Raw genomic sequence first — 21,847 nt, 5'->3', positions numbered from 1 at the left:
AAAATGGTGCCCTTCATGGGTAACAAAGTTGGCTGCAAGTCCAATGAAGGGTTAACTCTTGGATCCTTAGAATGCTGTCGCCCTTCTCATATAGTAAGTAAGGTGAGTTAAGTTATGTTTAGTGTGTAATGTAGCCTGCAAAGGAGAGAAAGTGAGAACCAAGTGTCCTTCATTCTATGAGGAAAATATAAGATTATACAAATTGACCTTTCCAGATATTTCAAATGTTTTGCTTGTGAACCCCAGTTTGTTGCATTGGGGTTTGAGGATTGAAACTGGTAATTAGTTGTACATCCATGTGGCTCTCATTAGGACACCTGTTCCACACGACTCATTACTCCGCTCAGTGCATGATTCCTTTTTAGCTAGGATTTTAGTTAAGGTAGTGAGAGTAGAAATCTGGTGCTTTGCAAGCAGTTCAGAAATATTTGAGATAACAGTGCACCTTTCCTGCACTGAAGTATTAGTGAAACAAGGGTCTGTGGTGTACAAAGCAAAAATATATCTAGAACACTGTGGAGACCCAGGTTTGAGGCAGTGTTCTGGATGTTAAAAAGTTGTGTTAGAGTATTTCAGAGATTTCGTATCCCCCTACAAACACTGGGCTAAAAATAAAAATGTGCCTGGGAAAAGTTGTGCCAGTGAAACCCCCAACCACAGGGTAAAAAAAATGTGCATGAGGACAGTTGTTCCAGAGATTTTGTGTTATGGAAACAAATAATACAGCTTATTTTCTTACCTCAGCTTCACATACGTGCCCATTCTACCTGCACAGCTCCTTGAGGTCCTCAGCACGCCAACGCCCTTCATCATAGGTGTAAGCTCTCTCTTTCACACGGAGACTCAGGAACTGGTGAGACCATTTTATTGTTTATTGCTTTCATTTAAGACACCCTAGAGAACGTGAAATTATACTTGATGTTCTTCTCACTCTTTTAAACGTGGTGCTGTATTCATAATGATCAGTTATCTTCCTTGATCTGTGATGTCCATAGTGGTAGAAGCTTCCATTTCTATCAACCCTTTTGTCAGTGAGGCATACATTTATAAATAATCCTTTCACCACTGTCCCAGTGTATTGTATACCCACTAACATGAGAGGCTGTAATTAACTGTTTTCTATGTACCATGTGTAAAGGCATCATCTCATTGTAAATATAGATTCTGAAGTGTGTATTTAGTAATATCTTTAGTAAATCCTGAACTTTATCTGCCTACATGAATAGGGCTTGTGTTCAGTGCTTCCGGTCTCTGAACCATGTCATTGAGAACAGAGATTATCTTAATAACTGCTTCTCTCATTTATACAAAAACATGGAAAACCTTTCTTTCTCCAGCATTAGACCTTGCATAGATTTACATGCTTAGAATCTTCCTTGTAGTCGTGGGAGCCTCCAGTACATATTAAGTAGTGTGAGGAGAGAGCGGTTGAAATTGTTGACACGTACGAATACCTGGGCGTATGGTTGGGCTGTAGAGGGCTCATCACACTGCACATCGACGCCCTGCAGGTGGCAGCAAATTCTCTAGTGTATGCTTTCCGCAAGTGACATAAGTAAATGGTGAATCTTGACCTATGGCCCCTCCTAAAGGTGATGGGCTGCAAACTATTACCCACCATTGCCTATGGAGCATCGATATACAGAGAAAAGCTGAAAAATTGGTTGGACAGGGCGCAGTTCACTTGCTACAGAAGTCATTTCCCTGCTAGACAGCACCTCCCATGCCCAAATTCGGCTAGAATTGTGCCTGTTTTTGCAGCACCTGATATTGAAGGTAAAATTCTTGGCCTACTGTTTTAAAGGCAAGTAGGCGAAGAATAATGCACTAAAACATTTAATTTGGGAAGGAATAAGCATCCCCCAGACAAGCTGGCATAGTTACTTAAACCTTGCACAGGATGCTTTGAAGGCCCAAGAGATCTGGTCAAGCGACCTCCTAGCCTCCCTAGTCTCAAAACTGTTGTTCAAGCAACCAAAACTAATATCGAGAGAACAGAATGTGCAGGCCTTGAAGACACTGGCCGATGGTGCCTGTGCAGCAACACTGTATGATCCAGAGGCCCTTCCGACCTACCTATTTGGCAAGAAGGTGAAATTTCAGCTGATGAGATTAAGATAATCCCCCTGAAAACCTATTGGTATGGCCGGAGGAACTTTGAGGATTCAAATAGCCGATGCCACTTCTGTGCAAAAGGAGCAGGAATCCTTGTGCCATATATCCTCTGCATTTGTGAAAAGCGGCTCCCCTTAAAGTTCTGATTGTGCCCAATATAGTGCACCCTAAATGGCAGGACCTGCCAAGGTTCCTGTGCTAGCATGCCTGAGCGGCGAATAATCGCAGCTAGCGGCTCGCTATTTGAAATGTATCAAATCCGCTCTAGCAACTCCTGTAAACGGAGTGGACACTGAAGGAAGCAAGCTATACAAATATGCTCCCAATAAGTTGCACCCCCCACCCACCTCCTCCCCCTTCAAGCAGGGGTATGGAACACATATTGAACATTATCTGGACCCCGAAACAAAAGTAAAGCCGGCATTGGGAAAATGATTTGGCATGCTTAATTGAGGTGATCTGATCTCTTGCATGTTCCTCCCTCAGGATGTTATATAACATTTTCACCAGTACAGGCTCTCTTAATTGAACATCTCAAATAAAGCGAACACTTTAGGTATTAGGTGTAGAGGTGATCCGACCATTCTACGGTCCTGATGGTCGGTGGGAGAATCTGCTGTGAAGGGCGGGACTCTGTTCAAATAAATAGCGGGTGTTCTAAACCACGTTGTTGCTGTCATTCCTGTGAATTTGCTCTAGATAAAGGATTAACCTCCGAAATGCGTCGAGCTTGCTACAGTGTGGAGGGCGAAGCCTGCTTTTTGAAAAAATAGAGAAATTTGCGTAGGGTGCATGGATCCTCCGTAAAAAAAAAAAAAAATGAAGCTCGGGCTTCTGTGCTTGTTTAAAAATTAGCTACCTGGGGGGGCCAAATCCCGGGGTCTAAAGTATTTAATTTGATGGGGGTCCTGGGTGGCCCTGTAGCCCGAGGACCCCCATCCCTCAGAGCTACAAAATAAACGGGTGGGGGGCTCAAAGGTACTCCCCCAGTAAGATTCTTGGGTAGGGGGGCCTTAAAGGCCCTATCCAGCCCCGGGTACAGCTAATCTTTGGGGCTTTCAAAAAAATGGGTGGGGGGGGAGGGTGCTCAAGCTTCCCTTTAAGGTCCGGGGCTTTTTTAATTGTGGGAGGGGGGTCGCGTGGCCCCAATTTGGAGAAGTCGAGGGCCCTGGGGAGCACCACTCCCCAGGATCGTCTCCTGCTGTGTCTCGGGGTGCCCACCCCCGGAACACTGCTGTTTGGTATGGCAGGGCGGGAGTCGAGGTTCCCGCTCTGTCATGGCAAACTTAAAGGCATATTAACAAGGGCCATTTTGCCGCATTTTTTTTTTTAAAGGCAAAAATGTGGTGAAAATTATATCGCCTTGTTTACTGTTTAGGCATATATACAACGTTGGGGTACGTGGGTAGAGCCCCAATGTCTCTATTGTCCTAGCCAGCTCTCCGTGTCCTTCTGAAGCTGCCATTACTTTTCAAAACAGGGACCTGCTAATATGCAGCTCCCCCTGGGGAAAAGCAATCTGCTTTGCATTTTGAAAGAGAGAGCAGGTTTCCCTGTTCTCGCTTTCAAAATCTAAACCAAGTTTGCTATGGCAGGGCAGGAGCTTCGGCTCACAGCCTGCCATCGCAAACAGCAATGTAGAAAAAATCTTCCGGTAAGACAAAGGATTTTCAAGTCCATTATCCCCGTTTTAGTGGCTGTTTGCTGCTGCTAAAGCGGCGATAATTTTATCGCTGTCCTTGTAAATATGCCCCTAAGTTTTGGAATATCGACAATCCTGTCTTCCTTTTAAATAGCCACAAAGTATTTAGTGAAATGCACACTGTGAAACGTGAAGCAGCAGTGTCTGATTGGGATCGATAAAGAATTGCCCATTGTTGAGTACAGAGTAGGCAAATTGTACATGGGGTTTTGTAACGCCAGTGGCTATTGCTTGCGTCCTCTCCTGAGGTTAATTCGAAGTGTTGTGTACTTCTTTTCCTACTTATGTACACAGTGTTCTGTTGTCTCTGTTTGCTTTCTCCTGTGTTATGTATTGGACTCTGGATATATATGACTGTTTCTGTACAGCCAGCACCTTTGAACCCTACCCCCAAACTGCTTACTGCCTGTTACCATAGTAACCGTTCATGGAACACTCAATTAAGCACACAGGTCACAAGTTAAGCACTCAATGTTGCTAATCCAAACCGTAAGTGTGCTTGACTTTTAAAATGTTTCTATAGGAACCGTTAATCGCAGCTACAGCCTCTGGTAAAGAGCTGGTAAAGAGTTAGCCTTGGTATTTCACATAGCAGAATATCAAACAACTACTTATAATAGTGGCTATATTTCTAAGTCCTGCAATCCATTGATATACAATTAGTAGACCAAAACAGGGTGTGATTCAGTGGATAATGTCCTACACTGGTGTAAGGCGGGTCGTAGGATGTCTCTCTTGAATCAAGCGAGCTCCAGAGTTTAGTATGGGGTTTCCGCCATGGTGACGAGTATAGGGCATCATTATCCTCACCTCTCAAGGAGTTCAGCCATTCTTGCCACATTTTGAACGATACCTCGGAGGCACTTTTCCATTTATTCAAAACAACCTTGCATGCAAGTGTAAGCATGAGATCTAACAGGTGTCTATCGTGCTCGGAGGGTAACCTCGGGTTAATTGCTCCCAGTAGGACATATGCGAACTCTTTAGGTGGCCTATAATGGAATAATCGTTGTATATAGTTAAAAATCCTATCCCAAAACTACAGGAGCATTGGGCAATGTAAAAACATGTGTGCCAGGTTGCCAACGTGAGAGTTGCAGTTCCAGCATGGAGAGTTATCCCGAAGCTTCAGTTTTAAAAGCTTTTCGGGAGTCCAAAACGTCCTGTTGATCAGCATAATTTTTGTCTCGCAGAGTAACGGGGATATTTTGCTAGAGAAAGGAGTGCGGTGAATCCTGTCCCAATCGAACTGGATAGTAGAAGAGTTGGTTTCGTTCTCCCATTCCAGTTCGCACTTCCTGTGGGCTTTCTGAGGCATGGGGGAGAGAATTTTATAGGTTTTTGATACCATGTGGCCTAAGGACGATAGTTGGTGTAGTTTGCTGCATAGTGTAGGAGTGTGCGGTAAGATGGCTCCGGCAGAGACAAGGGCTTTGAGACGCAGAAATTTATAGAAGTCAAGTGGTTGGAGATCAAACCGTGTCTGAAGGGCGGTGACGGTTAGAGGAGAAGGCCCATCGTAGATATCCTCCAGCAGGTTCAGCCCTTTCTTAAACCACTCCTCCCAGTAGAGGTATTTGCCTTCATCTTTAAAGGCCGGAACGAGAACCAGAACGAGGTTAGGGTGGATTTTGAAAATTTGGTTTTGACTTTACAATGTCTCTCCAGATTAAGGAGTGTCCGTTTGGTATTAAGAAAGATATATTTGGAGTGAGGAAAAGCCGTGGCGTCCATGGACATAGTGGCAGAGAGAGGAAGATTATGAAGGATAGCCTTCTCGACTTGGGTCCAGATAGGAATGTAGTCCTGTACTGTTGGGAACCAGTTCGCTCCTTGTTTACACAGATAGGCTGTTTGATAGCATCTGAAATTTGGAAGTCTAATCCCCCCCATCTCTTTTGGAAGCTGGAGTTTCCGTAGAGAGGTTCTCGGCTTCTTCCCCTGCCACAGAAAGGTATTAAAAAGCTTATATGTTTTGTTGAGGAACTCATCAGAAAGTAGCATAGGTAGCATACTCAAGTAGTTAATGAGGGGCGTGATCCTCATTTTTAGAGTTTCCGCTCTGCCCCACCAAGACAGAAATTTTGGGGACCAGCCATCCAGGAGGGAGGAGATTTTTTGGTGGAGGGAAAGCTCATTTAGTTTGAGAGTGCTAATTAAATCCTTCTCGATTCAATACCTAGATACTTGAAGCTCTTCGGTTGCCAGCATAATCCAGAGTCCCCTACCACGCTCTTATCTCCTATATTATTAAGTAATTTAACCTCCGTCTTGTCCTTATTAAATTTGTATCCTGATACTTCAGCAAATTCTGTACTGGAGGACATCAGTGCCGGAATCGCCAAGTCTGCGTTCTCCGAGACCACCAAGACATCATCTGAATAAGCCGATATCTTCACCCTGAGGTCTCCAAAACCAAAACCCTCGATGAGCTCGTTATTTCGAAGAGAGTAGAGAAACGGTTCAATTGCCAGTAGAAAAAGGGAGGGGGAGAGGGGGCAGCCCTGTCTCGTCTCTTGTTTCAATTCGAACGGGTCTGACAGACACCCACCCGCTCTCACCTTCGCCGACGTATTAGAGTATAAGGCCATCACCATACGAATATAGTCGGACCCCAAGTTGAATTTCTGCAAAGTGGCTTCTCAGTAGGCCCAGTCGACCTTGTCAAAGGCCTTCTCGGCGTCTAGTGTCACCGCCACCGTAGGGGAGGAGTAAGTTTCGCTTTTTCTAGGATGTGAGCCAATGTTCTAGTGTTATCACTGGATAATCTGTTTTTGAGAAACCCTACCTGTGAAGGGTGTATAAGCTGCGGTAAGTCCTTTTGAATTCTCTTGGCCAGAATCATGGCGTAGATCTTATAATCTAGATTGATTAATTATATCGGTCGGTAGTTCTTCTGGGACGTTGGATCTTTCCCTTCTTTAGGGAGAACCGCAATTATTGCTTCTGCCGGCGTGCCTTGGACTTGACCACTGGTGTTAAAGTGCTCACATAAGTCCTTAAGAGGCTCTGTCAGTGAAAGGGAGAAGTTCTTATAGAACGAGGCGCTGAAACCGTCAGGGCCCGGCGCTTTCCCGGTTTTAAGAGATTTTATGGCTTGAGCTATGTCTTCAGAGGATATGGGCATATTAAGCTCGACTTGGTCTTCCGTCGAGAGAGAAGGGAGCTTACATTTTTCTAAGTATGTCTGTAGTTTAGAGCTAGTGACCTCTGGGTTTTTGCTATATAATTCACTGTAGAAGTCCTTAAATATGTCTGCTATCTTGGAAGGGTCTGAGCGCAGGGTTCCTGATTTATCAACCATGCTTTTGACGGCTGTCCTTTGTTGTTTGAATTTCAAGTACGATGCAAGACTCTTACCCGCCTTATTCGCGTGACAGATCTTGAAGTTCTTGTGGTGTTGGAGCCATACCCCTGCCCTCTCGCTGACTATTTTATTATAGACGTACCTTTTGTTCATCAATTCATTCAGTGTCACGGGATCCATAAGAGCTATATGTTTCTTCTCCAGCACTGAGATGTCCTCTTCCAATTGCTCTAAAATGATATTGGCATCCTTATTCATGGTTGTACGAATTTTGATCAATACCCCTCTTAACGTTGTTTTAAGTGCCTCCCACCTTGTCAGATCTGTGGTGTCACCCTTTTTATTGTGGGAAAGATACTCATTAATTGCTGATTCAATAATCAGTCTGTGCGCCTCTTTTTTCAAGACCGCGTCATTGAAACTCCAGAGAGAGGGCCTCTTAACCGCATTGTGCAGTGCCAGAGTCATAGTGATGCATGAATGGTCAGAAATTACCCGCGCTTCAATGGAAGTGTCTTCGATATCGGCAGTGGAGTGACCAGAAGCGAATAAATAGTCTATGCGTGAGTATGAATCGTGAGGCAGAGAGTAAAAGGTATAGTCTCTACCTCCCGGATTCAACATCCTCCATGAGTCGATTAAATTGAAGCGGGAGCAAAGATTGAGTAATGCTTTATGTGAGTTGTTTGGGCGGAAGGAACAACAGGAATCCCTATCTAGAAGAGGATTCATGGGTAGATTAAGGTCACCCCCAAAGATATGTGTAGCAGTGTCTGGTATTGTCTCAACATGGGCACAGAGTTCCTTCCAGAACCCATGATCATCCTTGTTAGGAGCATAGATATTAGTAACGTAAAACTCTATATTGTCCTTGGATAATTTCGTGGAGACCCACCTACCCTTTGTCTGCTGTGCTATGTAGGACATCAATATTAGCTTTCTTCGCAATTAAAGTGAGAACCCCGTTCTTTTTTCCTAAGGCATCCGACCCAATTGCCTCACTGTACCATTTGTTTTTCATAGCGTTGAATTGGGACAAGTCGATTTTAGTTTCCTGTAGTAGCACAATGTCACCCTTTTGTTTGTGAAGATAATCTAAGATGTTCCTCTTTTTGACTGGGTGATTGATACCCTTGACATTGAGCAACACTACCTTTAAGAATTGTTTAGTCAGGGTCATTCAAAGGGAGGGGGTAGTGTATTACTCTTTTGATAAAGCAGAATGTAAGAACTATCATGCGCGTTTCGTAGGCAAGGCTAAAATACCAGATATTGGATTGGCCACTAAAAATGAGTACATAATGGACATTGTCATGGACTTTGAGTTGTGAAGAGTTGCTGCATAGGTACCTGGATAGATGAAGCGTTAGGAGCAGAAACACAGAGAAAATAATAAATAGTAGAAAAACCAAGAACCCCCCAGCCCACCCACACCCACCCACCCCACCCCAAAAGTAGACTGAGAACATGACGACCAAGGAGAAGCCGCCACCCCAGGTCTTCTCTCCCGTGGCAATAATGGTATAGTATTGCTTTAATTTAGAAGTAAAGCATGGCATAAGAACAAACATATGAACAAACAGGAGCACAGCATGGTATATGAACAACCATGAAGAAACATGAAGAACATCAAGATCATGGATTGGATACACCATGCCAAATAATTGTGCATACTTGGCGAACTGTCACATTTGTGTCATCTAACAAGAACACAATGAAGTAGTCATTATAGTAGTACAACGGAACTACCCAGCCGGATTCCACTACCGTAGGTGTTATGTAAAATAACTAACTAATAGGACTTGTTTTTGACTAACCAAAGGAGTTTCAGAGCTGACCTATTACAACCTTGGTCGTTAAGACAACATTATAGCCACTGTGGCGCAAATGACCATTACAAAACAAAACTCTTAACTTTAAAACCTAGGTATCGGCTACTTCCAAACAGGGTGAGAGTCACACTAGTGGCATCACGCTAGTGACATCAGCTGCCGAAGGGTCGATTCTAGAAATAATGATCAGCCATGTTGTATACCCCGTACATACGTGCATACCCCGTACATGTACCTGGCCACCCTCAAATGAAAGGCAAAATTGGTCATTGAGGTTCAATTGGAGACAGTTCAGGTACCAAGTCCTTCGTGCACGTACAGTGTAGGTAACCTCACAACATCATTGGACATTTAAGAAGGAAAAACAGCGTCCTACCACACCGCCAACCAGTTCCGTAATCTGAGGCGATGAGAATGATCCAGACAATGATGATGATCCGGCGTCGCATTCTGTTAACAGGACCTCGAGCCGAGATCCATTGATTCATTTGCTGGCATCAGGAGTAGTCGGTGTTGCCGTGTCCATAGATGTCTCGTCGGGACCATCCAGGAACCTCTTCAAGCGCGATGGGTCAGTAAATATTTGCGGAACCCCTTGGATTGTCACCCGGAAACGTGCTGGACCCACAAATCCATAGTGATGGCCGAATGACTGAAGACGCGGGCGGAGGGCTAGGAAGTTCTTCCTCAGGGTGACGGTTTCTTTGCAATAGTCCTGTGAAATGTACACCTTGTTGGTTTTCCATAATATGTGATTGTGCTTGCGCATGAACGCTAAGATTTGCTCCACGTGCTGATACCGAAGAGGTTTGCATACGATCGGTCTCGGGCCCCTCTGACCAGGCAGGATACGAGCCGGGACCCTGTGGGCTCTGTCGAACTCCAATGGGGTAGCAAAGGAAAGATTGGTGGCCTGCGGGAACCAGGATTCCAGGAAGGTTATAAACGATCCATCTTTATCCTCCGCCCCTTACGGAATGCCAAAAATTTGTAGATTTCCTCTGCGATTTCTGTCTTCCAACTCCGATATGCGTCGTGACATGGATGTTGTTGAGATTGAGAGTTCCTTTAGAGACTTAGTTGCCTTCACCTCCGAATCTTCAAGCTGGCTTATTCTACATTCAGCTTCCGAAAGCTTGGCATTAGTATCTTTAATGTCTTGTCTTACCGCTGTGATTTCTTCCTTTGTGGATTTCGTAAATTCATGGACTTAAGCGAGTTTGAGGAGAATCGTGTCCAGCGTCGCATTAATATCCCTTGAACCCTTGGTTGGTGAGACTGGATTCGGTGGATCAGCTTTTAGCCGTTTCAAGTTCTTGGCCTCCTTTTCTCCCATGTTGGAAGTTGAGTGGAAGGTTGGACTCGTTATTTTAAGGTCTGTCCTGTTTGTGTAACCTGTTGTATGGCCTGTAGGTTTGGTATAGGCCTGGAGGAGTGGGGAGGCACTGATTAAGGCCAACCGTATTGTGTACCGTTGTAACGTAGGTAGCGTAGGTATTTGGGGGGTCTGGAACAGGTTGCGGTCTAGTGGTCCAAGAGTAACCTTGATTATTGCAGCACGTTTGAAGGTAGTACATTCAAACGCTACTGTGACCAAAGATCGTGATGTGCAGGGTCAGGATCTGCAACAGAGGTATATAGTTCCAGTTATTTCATGCACTTCCATGCAATTCTAGGTTTCCCATGTGCTTCCAGGCTTCCAGGCACATCCCAATACTTAAGATGGAGACGTCACAATCGTCGGCCATTTTAAGGTCAGGCAAGAACAGATAAGGCTGGTAATGATGATAAAACCATTAATAATCTACTTGTAACGTGCAGTATGGGTCACAATACTAGCGTAGCACCTGATCAAGACACTTTCATAAATGCTAGTGGCAGGGTTTCCAGACGTATTAATTGGGTAACTAATTAAATAATTAATTACGCGCATGGCAGGCGAGCAGGCAACCATGCAGACATCCACGGTACAAAACCAAGTATTGGCCGGGGTCTACTGCTCTTTTCTGCAAATATAATTACTGGGCCGCCTTGGATGGCAAGCGTGAGGTTTGTCCGGAAAGGAGACGAGCGGCCGCCATTATCTGTCCGTTGCGCGCCGTACCTTGTAATTGGAAGATGACTTCAAGTCTAGCTTAGGGCTTAAACAGCAAGCGTTACCTTATTGGCGCCCGTTCTGCAATTGCTGGCTGGGAAGGTGTGCATCAGTGCCAGGCAGGTCCCGTTTTGTGGGTTAAGGCAGCCGCTTGCATCAGGCCGATCAGATCCGAGCAGAGGCCGCCAAATTGATCACGCGACCAGGAACAGACTCACTCGTGGCAGAGATCGGACCGGCTCTCCAGGGGTCCAAACAGCGCTGCTTGCTCCGTCTGTGGTTCTGCCGCCTCACTTCACCATTTAAACGCTCAGGTGATGGTTGGAACGCACAATTTTAAAATAAGTTTTCAGCGCCACGAGAGGAGAAGAGGGTTCAGGTAGCCATCTTCTCCGGCGTCCAAGCCACGCCCCCCTAAGGGGTATAATTTTAAAGGATTCCTTGTAAATATGCCCCCAAGTACTGTGTTAATGTTGCATGTGAATTTGGCGTGGAAGGGTACAGAGACGTTTTGTAGTTTAGGAGACGGTCACCTTCCAGAGAATTATTTACAAATTGTTCGAGGAGTTCGAGGCAACTTAAGTCTGGGAATTGTCATACTCAGGATCTTTATTTTAATATGGAGGGTGTACCTTGGAAGTCTCTGAAGCCTCGGTGGTGCTAGGCAGTGCCTTATTTGTTTTGTAATCAGAAGGACAGTACTTATGCTGTTTTAAAGTGATACACTCATAGAACTTTTGTAGTTGTCTAACTACTCAGGATTTATGTGCCTAAGAGTTACTTACATTATTTTTTGTAGGTGCCCTGTAATGTTAAATAGTTTTCTCAAATCTTCTCTAAGCAGATGATTATCACACTAAATAATAGTCAAATGTTGTCAAAAAAAGAAGACGTATACACTCAGTTATTATTTTTTTTCATTTATCCTTTATTAAAACAGAAATAAATAAATAGAAACGTAACTTTAATATAATGGTATAATAAGCTAAACGTGAGATGGACTCCAGTGGTAGCAGCGTAGGTAACCTGCGAAACAAAAATGGAACATAAGTCCTTAAAATTAGATCGATGTGAGAGATTACATCATTACGGAAGGCAATATAGTTTTTTTCACATGCACACTCAGGGTAGTGCACCCCACCCCTTCCGCAGAATCACCCTCAACAGGAGTCTGTAGGGCAGTGCTGGTAGTAGGCTTAGTCCTATCTTACGGTATAGATGGTATTTAAAATGAGACACATGTGACTGAATGAGGTCAAAGATCACAAATTAACATAACACTTGGCAATATTGCTTACTCGCAGGTGTGCAGTGTGCCTGATGCATCCCACCCCTCTCGTAGGCCCGCGCTGCAGAGGTGTCTGTAGGGAAGTGCCTGCTGGCTCAGTTCAGCAGTATGGTCCAGTAGGTCTTTAAAATGATTCGGAGATGAGACAGAATGAGGTGAGAGATCATGTCATTATGCAGGACAATATCGTTTGTTTACACCTCGTTTAATTGGAGTCCTTGTGTACCTAGGCCGCTCTGCTTACCTTTTGCAAACACTGCATCTAATAGAGGTTACAACTTAAATTCTGGTTTGGATCTATACTGCAGACAGTGTTAAATTCAGCCTTGATTTATTCATCTGCAGTGTGGACAGCAGGGTTCATAACTTGAAAAGCGAAAGAGAAACAGTGTGAGAGAGGAAGAGAGAGAAAGAGAGAAAAAAGACATTGAAAGTGTGAGAGAGAAAGTAATTATTGGAGCAGGAGTGGTAGTTTTGATATTGGAGAAAATCTTCGCAGCTCACCTTTTTGCCACTGGTGTGTGTCCAACCGCGTGCCGGGTTATAGTGCACCCTCAAGTTTAGTGATCTGAAAGATAGTATACAATTAGTAATTGCAGAGTACATACAACTGCACATGTATATTTCTGCGTTACGCCTTTGCACAACCAGGCTACTGTATTACATCAACACCCACTGCAAGGAGGTGTCTGTGCGCTCTTTTCCTCCCAGGGTGCTATACCCCATGCATTCCCACTGCATAGCGGTGAGTTCTCATTACTGCGCACCCATACTGCTGCACCCCATCCACTCCCAGTGTCCGGAGATGAGTGCCCTTTCCTGCGCACCCAGACTGTTGCAACCTATCCACTCCCACTGCCCGGAGGTGATTGTACATTCCTTCACACTCAAGTTGCTGCACACTATCCAGTCTCTCCGCCCACAGGTGACTTCTTGTTGCTTCTGAAAAAGCTTCTCTGCACACCTTGTGCCATTGGCGTGTTTCAAAGAGGATCCACCACGTGTCGAAGCAACCTTCTTACGCGTTGTTACGATGGCCATGCATCATCGCAGTTTCCTCAAACTTTGAGCTTTGGAGGTGTTGGGGGTAGAGGGGGGGGGGTAGAGGGGACGCCAATTTGTGAAACACAACCTGTTAGATAAAAAGGATGATAAGATTGTGCGTCATTTATTCATCAAAGGAGAGAGGAAGTGAGAGAGTGACTCTGAAAAGAATATTCGCAGCTCACCTTTCTGTCACCGGTGTGTCTTCCACCACGTGCCGGGACATAGTGCACCCTGAAGCTCCACATCTAAAAGATAGTAAAAGAAAGATGTTATGATTGGTAATTGCCACTATCTTAATGTGGAGTAGAATAACAACGCCCTTTTATACATCTTCCCTCCCCCATTAAAAATACAACCATTTGTACGGTTTCAACTTGTTTAATGGGCTTCGATTTATGAACAATTAGTAGAGTAGTAATGTTTTCCATCAGGTTATAGAAAACAAGTGGTGCGCTGTCATACATGTGGTTTCAATCATCACGCCTGTGTCTTGGCACGATAATTGAAACTTCATGTGCTATTGGAGTCTATTACGCGCAGCAAGCGCATAATAGATATCAATAAGCCATGGACGGAGCAATGCGCCCGCCTCTGGCCAATTGCGTGCAGTCTTATAGAATAAGGTGCACGCAAAGGCCAATGGTTTAGCACGGAAGGAAACCGACACGCACAAGCGTGTGCGATTCGTTTTTTCAGATAGAAAATGTCTTGCGCTGTGTGAGCAGTGCTGTGCACTCCAACGAAGGCACGTGCTGTACTGCGCACAGCAATGGAGGCGCAAGTGCTAAATGAATTGAGAAAGGAAAAGTTGTCAAAATAAGATGGTAAATTTAACTATACATAGTATAAAAAATAAATACTCATCTACTTCGCTACGCATGTGGGAGCGACGGACATTTGACCGACTATAAAAACGTTCCTACTATTGAAAAAAAAATACAAATGCTGTAAGATAGGGTATGTAGGACTACGTACGCCTAATCGCTGCTTCGCTTTTTTGTATCCAGAGTGCTGTATCGCATCTACTCTTTCCGGTGCGCAACCTGGCCTCACTGCTCACCTTTTTGCGGACAGAGCACCTTCTACATCATGCAGTCCCGCTCTGCCACCAAGAAATCTCACATTTGTTGCTGAGTCTTGATATCGCTAGTACCACTAACTCAGTGACCAAAGTGGCCACGCACGTGGTGGTGGGCCCCCCTGTTCAGTAGTTTGGGCCTACATGAGGTGTCAGAACCACCAGGACGGGCCATCACAGCGCTTACATTGGGAGCAACTCTAAGCTGAGTGGGCTGGCCTGACGTATGCCAGTGCAGCGCGAGGCTGTGAAGAATGACTCCGGAGCTATTGGCGTGGCTTCGTCGTGAGCTATATCAGAAATCAACTGATTCGTGTTTTGTGTTGTAGTGCTGCCGTCACCCGGTTCTTAAACGCAAATGTGTCATTATGTCTGTGAAGTCCCACAACATGGCCAACATGGAAGGTACGGGGAATCACTGACCCTACATTCATCCATAGTTCCACACATGAAAGATGGTGGACATGACGCATTTCTGTGATTATGAATGTTTATTGTACATTCAGTGGAGTGTTGTAGGTGTAGTAATATAGGGCTATGAAAGCTTTAGGTTGCAGTTTTTGGCACATGAAGGGCAGCTAATATATATACACGTATGTGGTCATTCGGGTATACTGTCGAACTTGGTGCTGGAAATCAGTGTTCGAGCCTCGGAGTGGCGTCCACATCCTGTTATTATAGACAAATCACGTAATCTACGCGTGCCTGAAAATGTACTGTAAATACGGTGCTCATGTAAAACGCTGACATCGTTTTGGGTCGACTTCGCGCTATATAAATATGCTAACAAAAAACTCTTGCAATAGCACACACTTATAAATTTACTATACACTTTGCCTTCAGTATTGTAATGATCCAGTTTCTTAGTTCGTATTTGTAGAATGAGCGAGAGAAAGTTATATAACCGAAGTTTCTGTTACTGCCAGAGGTAAGATGGTTGCATACGCTGTTTACAGCACAATATAATGTGGTAGGGCCCAGGGGGAAGCATTTTACAAACATAATGAATACACAGAGACAGATAGATAGTTGAAGTGGGTACGGGCACATGCGCTCAACTCCATTTTATTATGTTGCTTTTGGTAACAAGTACAATAGTAATCATATCATACACAGATATTCCATCGTAAATGGTTTATGACTTCTGCTGTACAAAGGTAGGAGCACTACATGTGAAATAATACACAGAAGATTCTATCGTAAAGGGTTCATGAGTTGTGGTGCACTGAGGTAGGGCGGTTTGTGTGGAGCCTGCGATGATGCGTGGTCCAGGCAGAGATCGCACTGGTAAGAATGTCTTTTGACTACTAAATTTTGTCTTAATAAGGCCACGTGGCGATTATTCATGGTGTACTAAGTTAGTGGTACATCTGGTGCTCAGCGTGTTCTCACCCTGTGATGAAGCGTGGTCCGAACGGGCTGCACTGGAAGCATTATCTGTTGCCTACTGGACTGCATCATCTGTAATCATGATTCAAATAAAAAACGAAACATATATGGAATACGTTGCCGAAATATTTAGGTTTCAGGGACATTATAGTTCAAATTGTGACCTGTGCTGACCGCAGTGTAGACTGCCATTCAGTGTTCCTTTGCACTTGCAGGGTGAATTTTGTTATTCAACTAAACCTAGAACTGATATATAAGAAGTTCTTGAAGGAAGGCTACTAAAGGGATATTGTGTAGGTTTGAGGGACGTTATACTTAGTTTGGTACTGCACTCTGCAAATAATGAATCAAGAATCTATTTAATTGTGAGCTCTGATGACCACAGTGTAGGCAGGAGGCAGCAGTTAGCAAGAGCCCACGGCCAGGTGGCGTTGAGTAGAGCTGCACAGTATTGGTAAGTTAGCGTGTCTGCAACCAGCGATAAGTGGTGCACTGAGTTAGTGGCACCTGAAGCATCAATGTTCTGTGGAGCCTGCGATGATGCGTGCTCCGGCCAAGCCGCACTGGTAGCAATGTCTTTTGCCTACTGAATTCTGCCTTAATAAGGCTACGTGGCGATGATATATGGTGCACTGAGTTAGTAGTACCTTTGGCGCTTAGCGGGTACGTACCCTGCGATGATGTGTGGTCGGGGGGGGCACAGTAATTGGACTAATATCTTTTGTCTATTGAATTCTGCATCAGTTCAATTTAAAAGTGATAGTATGCCTCATTGCTGACATAAAACTGTTCACTCTTCTTAGCGATGATTTATGGTGCACTGACTTAGTAGTATCTTTGGCGCTGAGCTTGTACGTACCCTGCGATAATGCGTGGTCCAGGGGGGGCGCATTCGGGACAATGTCTTTTGTCTGTTGAATTCTGCCTGAATACGGCCACGTGGCGATGACTTATGGGGCACTGAGTTAGTAGTACCTTTGGTACTGAGCGTGTACGTAACCTGCGATGATGCGTGGTCCGGGGGGGCCGCATTGGTAGCAATGTTTTTTGCCTTGTGAATTCTGCCTTAACAAGGCCACGTGAAGATGACTTGTGGTGAAGTGAGTTAATGGTACCTGAAGAACTCAGCGTGTGCGTACCATGCAATGATTCGTGGTTCTGGCAGGTCGCACTGGTACAATGTCTCTTGCTTACTGGAATGCGTCATGTGCAATCGACATTTCACCTGAATCTTGAGCCCTCACAATGCAGATCGAAGGCAGTAGTCAGTACAGACATTGAGGAATGTTTTTGTCACATCCTTTAACAAAATCTGAGGACATAGAGTACAATTGTCTCTGCCTTAAATAAAGCAAGGCTGAATTTCATGCTGTCTGTAGTGTAGATCCAAAGATGAATTCAAGTTGTGAACCTTGCTGTCCGCAGTGTAGATCGAAGGCATTAGTCGACACAGACGTCGAGGAATGCTTTTTGTCACTTATTTGAACAAAATCTTAAGACATACAGTGCATTTGTCTTTGCCTTAAATAAAGCAAGGCTAAATTCAGTGCTGTCCGTAGTGTAGATCCACAGCTGAATTCAAGTTGTGAACCCTGCTGTCCTCTGTGTAGATCGAAGGCAGTAGTCAGGACAGACATCGAGGAATGCTTTTTGTCACATCCATTAACAAAATCTGAAGACATATAGTACAATTGTCTCTGCATTAAATAAAGAAAGGCTTAATTCAATGTTGTCTGTAGTGTAGATCCAAATCTAAATTCAAGTTGTGAACCCTGCTTTCTGCAGTGTAGATCGAAGGCAGTAGTCGATACAGGCATAAGGCTGTGGGGCTGAGTTCGCAATAGGCCTGTATCGAGGAGGCACGTGGCAGGGTGAGGACCTTCGCTGTGGCAGAGTCTTTCGTCTTCGCACAAGTGAACCACGCCCAAGGCGTAGCCTAATTACTTATACTCTTATGCTGCGTATGTTGGACCAGCCCACTCCGCTTCTGCTTCAAGGGGGGGGGGGGGGGAGGGAACAACACAGCTACATGACCAAGTGTCTGATATAATATAGTTGCGTTCATTGTGCAGTACACTACACGTATCAATACTATATCTACACCCTCAAAAGTTTTTGGTTTGTATAGTGAGTTGTGTATAGCATATCACCGGTAGTCTTGGCATTGTGTAAATTATTGTTGATGTGCGAGTTCCCTCCCTTATACATAGTTGGTTGCCACATCTCTTACCATTCAGCTAGTGTGCTGTTGACGGGATATATTATTTTGGGAAGGTCCATTGTCCTGTTTTGCGCTGCCTCTGATTTAGTAGATGGGGAGGGGTCAGGAGGGGTGGTTGTAGTGGTGGTGGCCCTGGGTGTTGTGATTTTGTTGGGTGTCAGAAGTGCATAATTAGTATCTCGATCACATATTCGTCTTTAAATATGGGTGTGAGTTGGATGTAATTCACGCAGTACATAGTCGACGTCCTTACACTAGTTAAATGTTGATGTTAATTTGTTAGTGGTAAGTGGAGCTATCGCCTATTTTTTTAGGTAGCATTGCAGATTTGGCTTGTTGTTGAAAATATGGGGAAGTGGTGTTTTTTTCTTTTTTTTCTACCGGAACGCCTAGTTTGTATATTATTAACGTTAGTTGTATTTCTGGTTTGTGGCGATTTTGTTGGAGGAAGGAATCAATTGAAGAGTGGTAATATTTGCAGTTTTTACTAGGTTGAGAATGGGATGATAATTAAAAAAGTTAGAAAAAAACAGATATGCTTAATGAACATTATAATTAGGAATTATTTAAAAAAAACCTTAGAAAGTCACTGAAAAAATGTAGGTTTCAGGGGTGTTATAGTTAGCTGGACATTTCACTCATACAAAACCATTGAAATTCCTCCGTTATAGTTAGTTGCACTAACTGTAACTCGCGCGCCAGCAATCCACTGCTGATGTCACATATTACATCAGTGAATTTCTAAGGTTTTTTAAATGATAATTCCTAACTATAACATACCTGAACCCTATGGTTTTTACAGTGAATATATATATATATATATATATATATATATATATATATATATATATATATATGTATATATATATATGTATATATTTATATATATTCACTGAAAAAACCACAGGTTTCAGGGACGTTATAGTTAGTTGAACATTTCACTCGTACAAAACAAGAGAAATTCGGCTGTTATAGTTAGTAGAGCTAACTTTAACTCCCTCCCCCGCAATACTGCTGATGACGTCACATATTACATCACTCATGACATGCTCAGTGACATCACTGATAACATCACTGATGACATCATCCACGTGATCATCTGATGCACCTCCTCACACACTAATAAAACCTTTCATACACCCACTCTAAAATACAGACTACCAATATCGAAACCATAGACAAACCAACAGCAGTTAGTACATACCCGCTCAGTGAATGTAAAATTATGGGAACTCTGCATGTTTGAATTTAGGTGTATCTATATGTAAATACATTTATGTTTAGTTATGGGTTGGAGATTGGTAGGGGTTGTGGATGGTAAGGGTATTTATTGAGTGTTTAGGGTGGGTGAGGGTATTGAATGACAAGGGTTTAGGGGCGGGTAGGGGAATTGGGTGGTAGTGGTGTTTGTAGGGTTTAGGGTGGGTATGGGTAATTTGTGCTAAGGGTGTTTTTAGGGATTAAGGGTGGGTAGGGGTATAGGGTGATAAGGGTATTTTTAGGGTTTAGGGGTGGGTTAGAGTATAGGTTGGTAAAAGCAATTTAAAAAGTGGGGTAGTTTAGGGGGTACCCGATTTAAGAAAAAAAGGTAAATGTATACACACACACTTCATTTATGTTGTGACTTATATAGCGCTCAGCTGCCCCAACAAAGGGGCATCCCGGCGCTACTGGCAGCTCACAGACAACTGACTATGATGTAGCTCAGCAATCAATCAATCAATCAATCAATCAAACCATTTGTATAGCGCACTACTCACCCGGGAGGGTCTCAAGGCACTTAGGGGAAGGGGTATGCTACTGCTCGAACAGCCAGGTCTTGAGTTGTCTCCTGAAGGCGAGATGGTCCTGGGTCAGCCGGAGGTGGATGGGGAGGGAGTTCCATGTCTTGGCAGCCAGGTAAGAGAAGGATCTTCCTCCGGCGGTGGATCTTCGGATGCGTGGTACGGCTGCGAGGGCGAGGCTGGTGGACCGTAGCTGGCGGGTGGGCATGTAGAAGGTCATGCGGTCGTTGAGGTACTTGGGGCCCAGGTCGTGGAGAGACTTGTGTGCGTGGGTGAGGAGCCGGAAAGTGATCCTCTTGTCGACGGGGAGCCAGTGCAGGTTCCTCAGGTGGCTGGAGATGTGGCTGCGTCGGGGGACATCCAGGATGAGTCGGGCGGAGGCGTTCTGGATGCGCTGGAGTCTTTTCTGTAGCTTGGCTGTGTTTCCGTAGTCCAGTCGGCTGGTGACGAGTGCCTGGGTGACTGTCTTCCTGGTCTCGGTCGGGATCCAGCGGAAGATCTTGCGAAGCATGCGCAGGGTGTTAAAGCACGATGAGGAGACGGCGTTGACTTGTCTGGTCATCGAGAGGGAGGAGTCCAGGATGAAGCCCAGGTTGCGTGCGTGGTCGGTTGGCTTGGGTGCGGTGCCCAGGGCTGGGGGCCACCAGGAGTCGTCCCAGGCGGAGGGCAAAGATCCCAGGATGAGGACTTCCGTCTTATCCGAGTTCAGTTTCAGGCGGCTGTCCTTCATCCACTCGGCGACGTCTTTCATCCCTTCGTGTAGGCAGGTTCTGGCGGTGTCGGGGTCCCTGGTGAGGGAGAGGATCAGCTGGGTGTCGTCGGCGTAGGAGATGATGTTGAGGTCGTGCTGGCGTGCGATGGCTGCAAGAGGTCTCATGTAGACGTTGAACAGGGTGGGGCTGAGTGAAGATCCTTGCGGAACGCCGCAGATGACTTCGGTGGCCTCGGAGCAAAATGGGGGGAGGCGGACTCTTTGAGTTCTTCCGGCGAGGAACGAGATGATCCACTCCAGTGCCTTCTCTTGGATACCGATATTGCTGAGGCGCTGGACTAGGGTGCGGTGGCAGACAGTGTCGAACGCAGCGGAGAGGTCCAGGAGGATGAGGGCCACTGTTTCCCCCTTGTCGAGCAGGGTCCGGATGTCGTCGGTGGCTGCGATGAGGGCGGTCTCGGTGCTGTGGTTGCCTCTGAAGCCGGACTGCGAGGGGTCGAGGGATCCGTTCGTCTCGAGGAAGGCGGCCAGTTGTCTGTTGACGATCTTCTCGATGACTTTAGCAGGAAAAGGGAGGAGCGAGATGGGGCGGAAGTTTTTGAGGTCGGTGGGGTCCGCTGTTGGTTTCTTCAGGAGGGCGCTGAGCTCGGCGTGCTTCCAGCTCTCCGGGAAGGTGGCGGTGTTGAAGGAGGTGTTGATGATGTTCCGGAGTTGGGGTGCGATGGTGGAGTCGGCCTTGTTGAAGACGTGATGGGGGCAGGGGTCGGTCGGAGATCCGGAGTGGATGGTGTTCATCATGCGGGCTGTGTCTTCGGTGGTCACCGTGGTCCAGGTGCGGAGGGTGGCGGTGGGGGGCGTTGGTTCTACGGTTGGGTGCGTGGATGGTGCGCCGAAGCTGTTGTGGATGTCGGCGATCTTGCGGTGGAAGAACGAGGCGAGGGAGTCGCAGAGGTCTTGTGACGGAGTGATGTCGTTGGTGCCAGTGCTAGGGTTGGAGAACTCCTTGACGATGCTGAAGAGTTCCTTGCTGTCGTGGGTATTGTTGTCCAGTCGTTCCTTCAGGGATTTCTTCTTGGTGGTGCGGATAAGCTGGTGGTGCTTGCGGGTAGCGTGTTTGAGGGCGGTCATGTTGTCAGTGGTCCGGTCGAGGAGCCAGGCTTTCTCGAGGGTGCGGCAGGTCTTCTTGGAGTCCTTGAGTTCGTCTGTGAACCAGGATGCCTTCTTGCTTCTGGGTCTGCTGGGAGGGTTCTTCAGTGGTGCGAGGTCGTCAACGCAGG

General features: G+C 45.5%; 1 protein-coding gene across 2 annotated transcripts in view; it reads left to right on the top strand.

Annotated features, from left to right (window-relative positions):
• SBF1 (SET binding factor 1) overlaps positions 1-21,847 on the top strand; it is a 1,592,200-nt gene that overhangs the window by 434,858 nt on the left and 1,135,495 nt on the right. For both annotated transcript variants that reach the window (XM_078677863.1, XM_078677862.1), the window contains one exon: positions 745-853. In XM_078677863.1, coding sequence (XP_078533989.1) covers positions 745-853 — 109 coding nt within the window. The remainder of the gene's footprint in view (positions 1-744; positions 854-21,847) is intronic.

Source organism: Lissotriton helveticus, chromosome 1_1 (assembly GCF_964261635.1).
Source record: "Lissotriton helveticus chromosome 1_1, aLisHel1.1, whole genome shotgun sequence".
In the NCBI taxonomy this organism is placed as follows: domain Eukaryota; kingdom Metazoa; phylum Chordata; class Amphibia; order Caudata; family Salamandridae; genus Lissotriton; species Lissotriton helveticus.
This window is presented reverse-complemented; position numbering and strand designations above follow the sequence as displayed.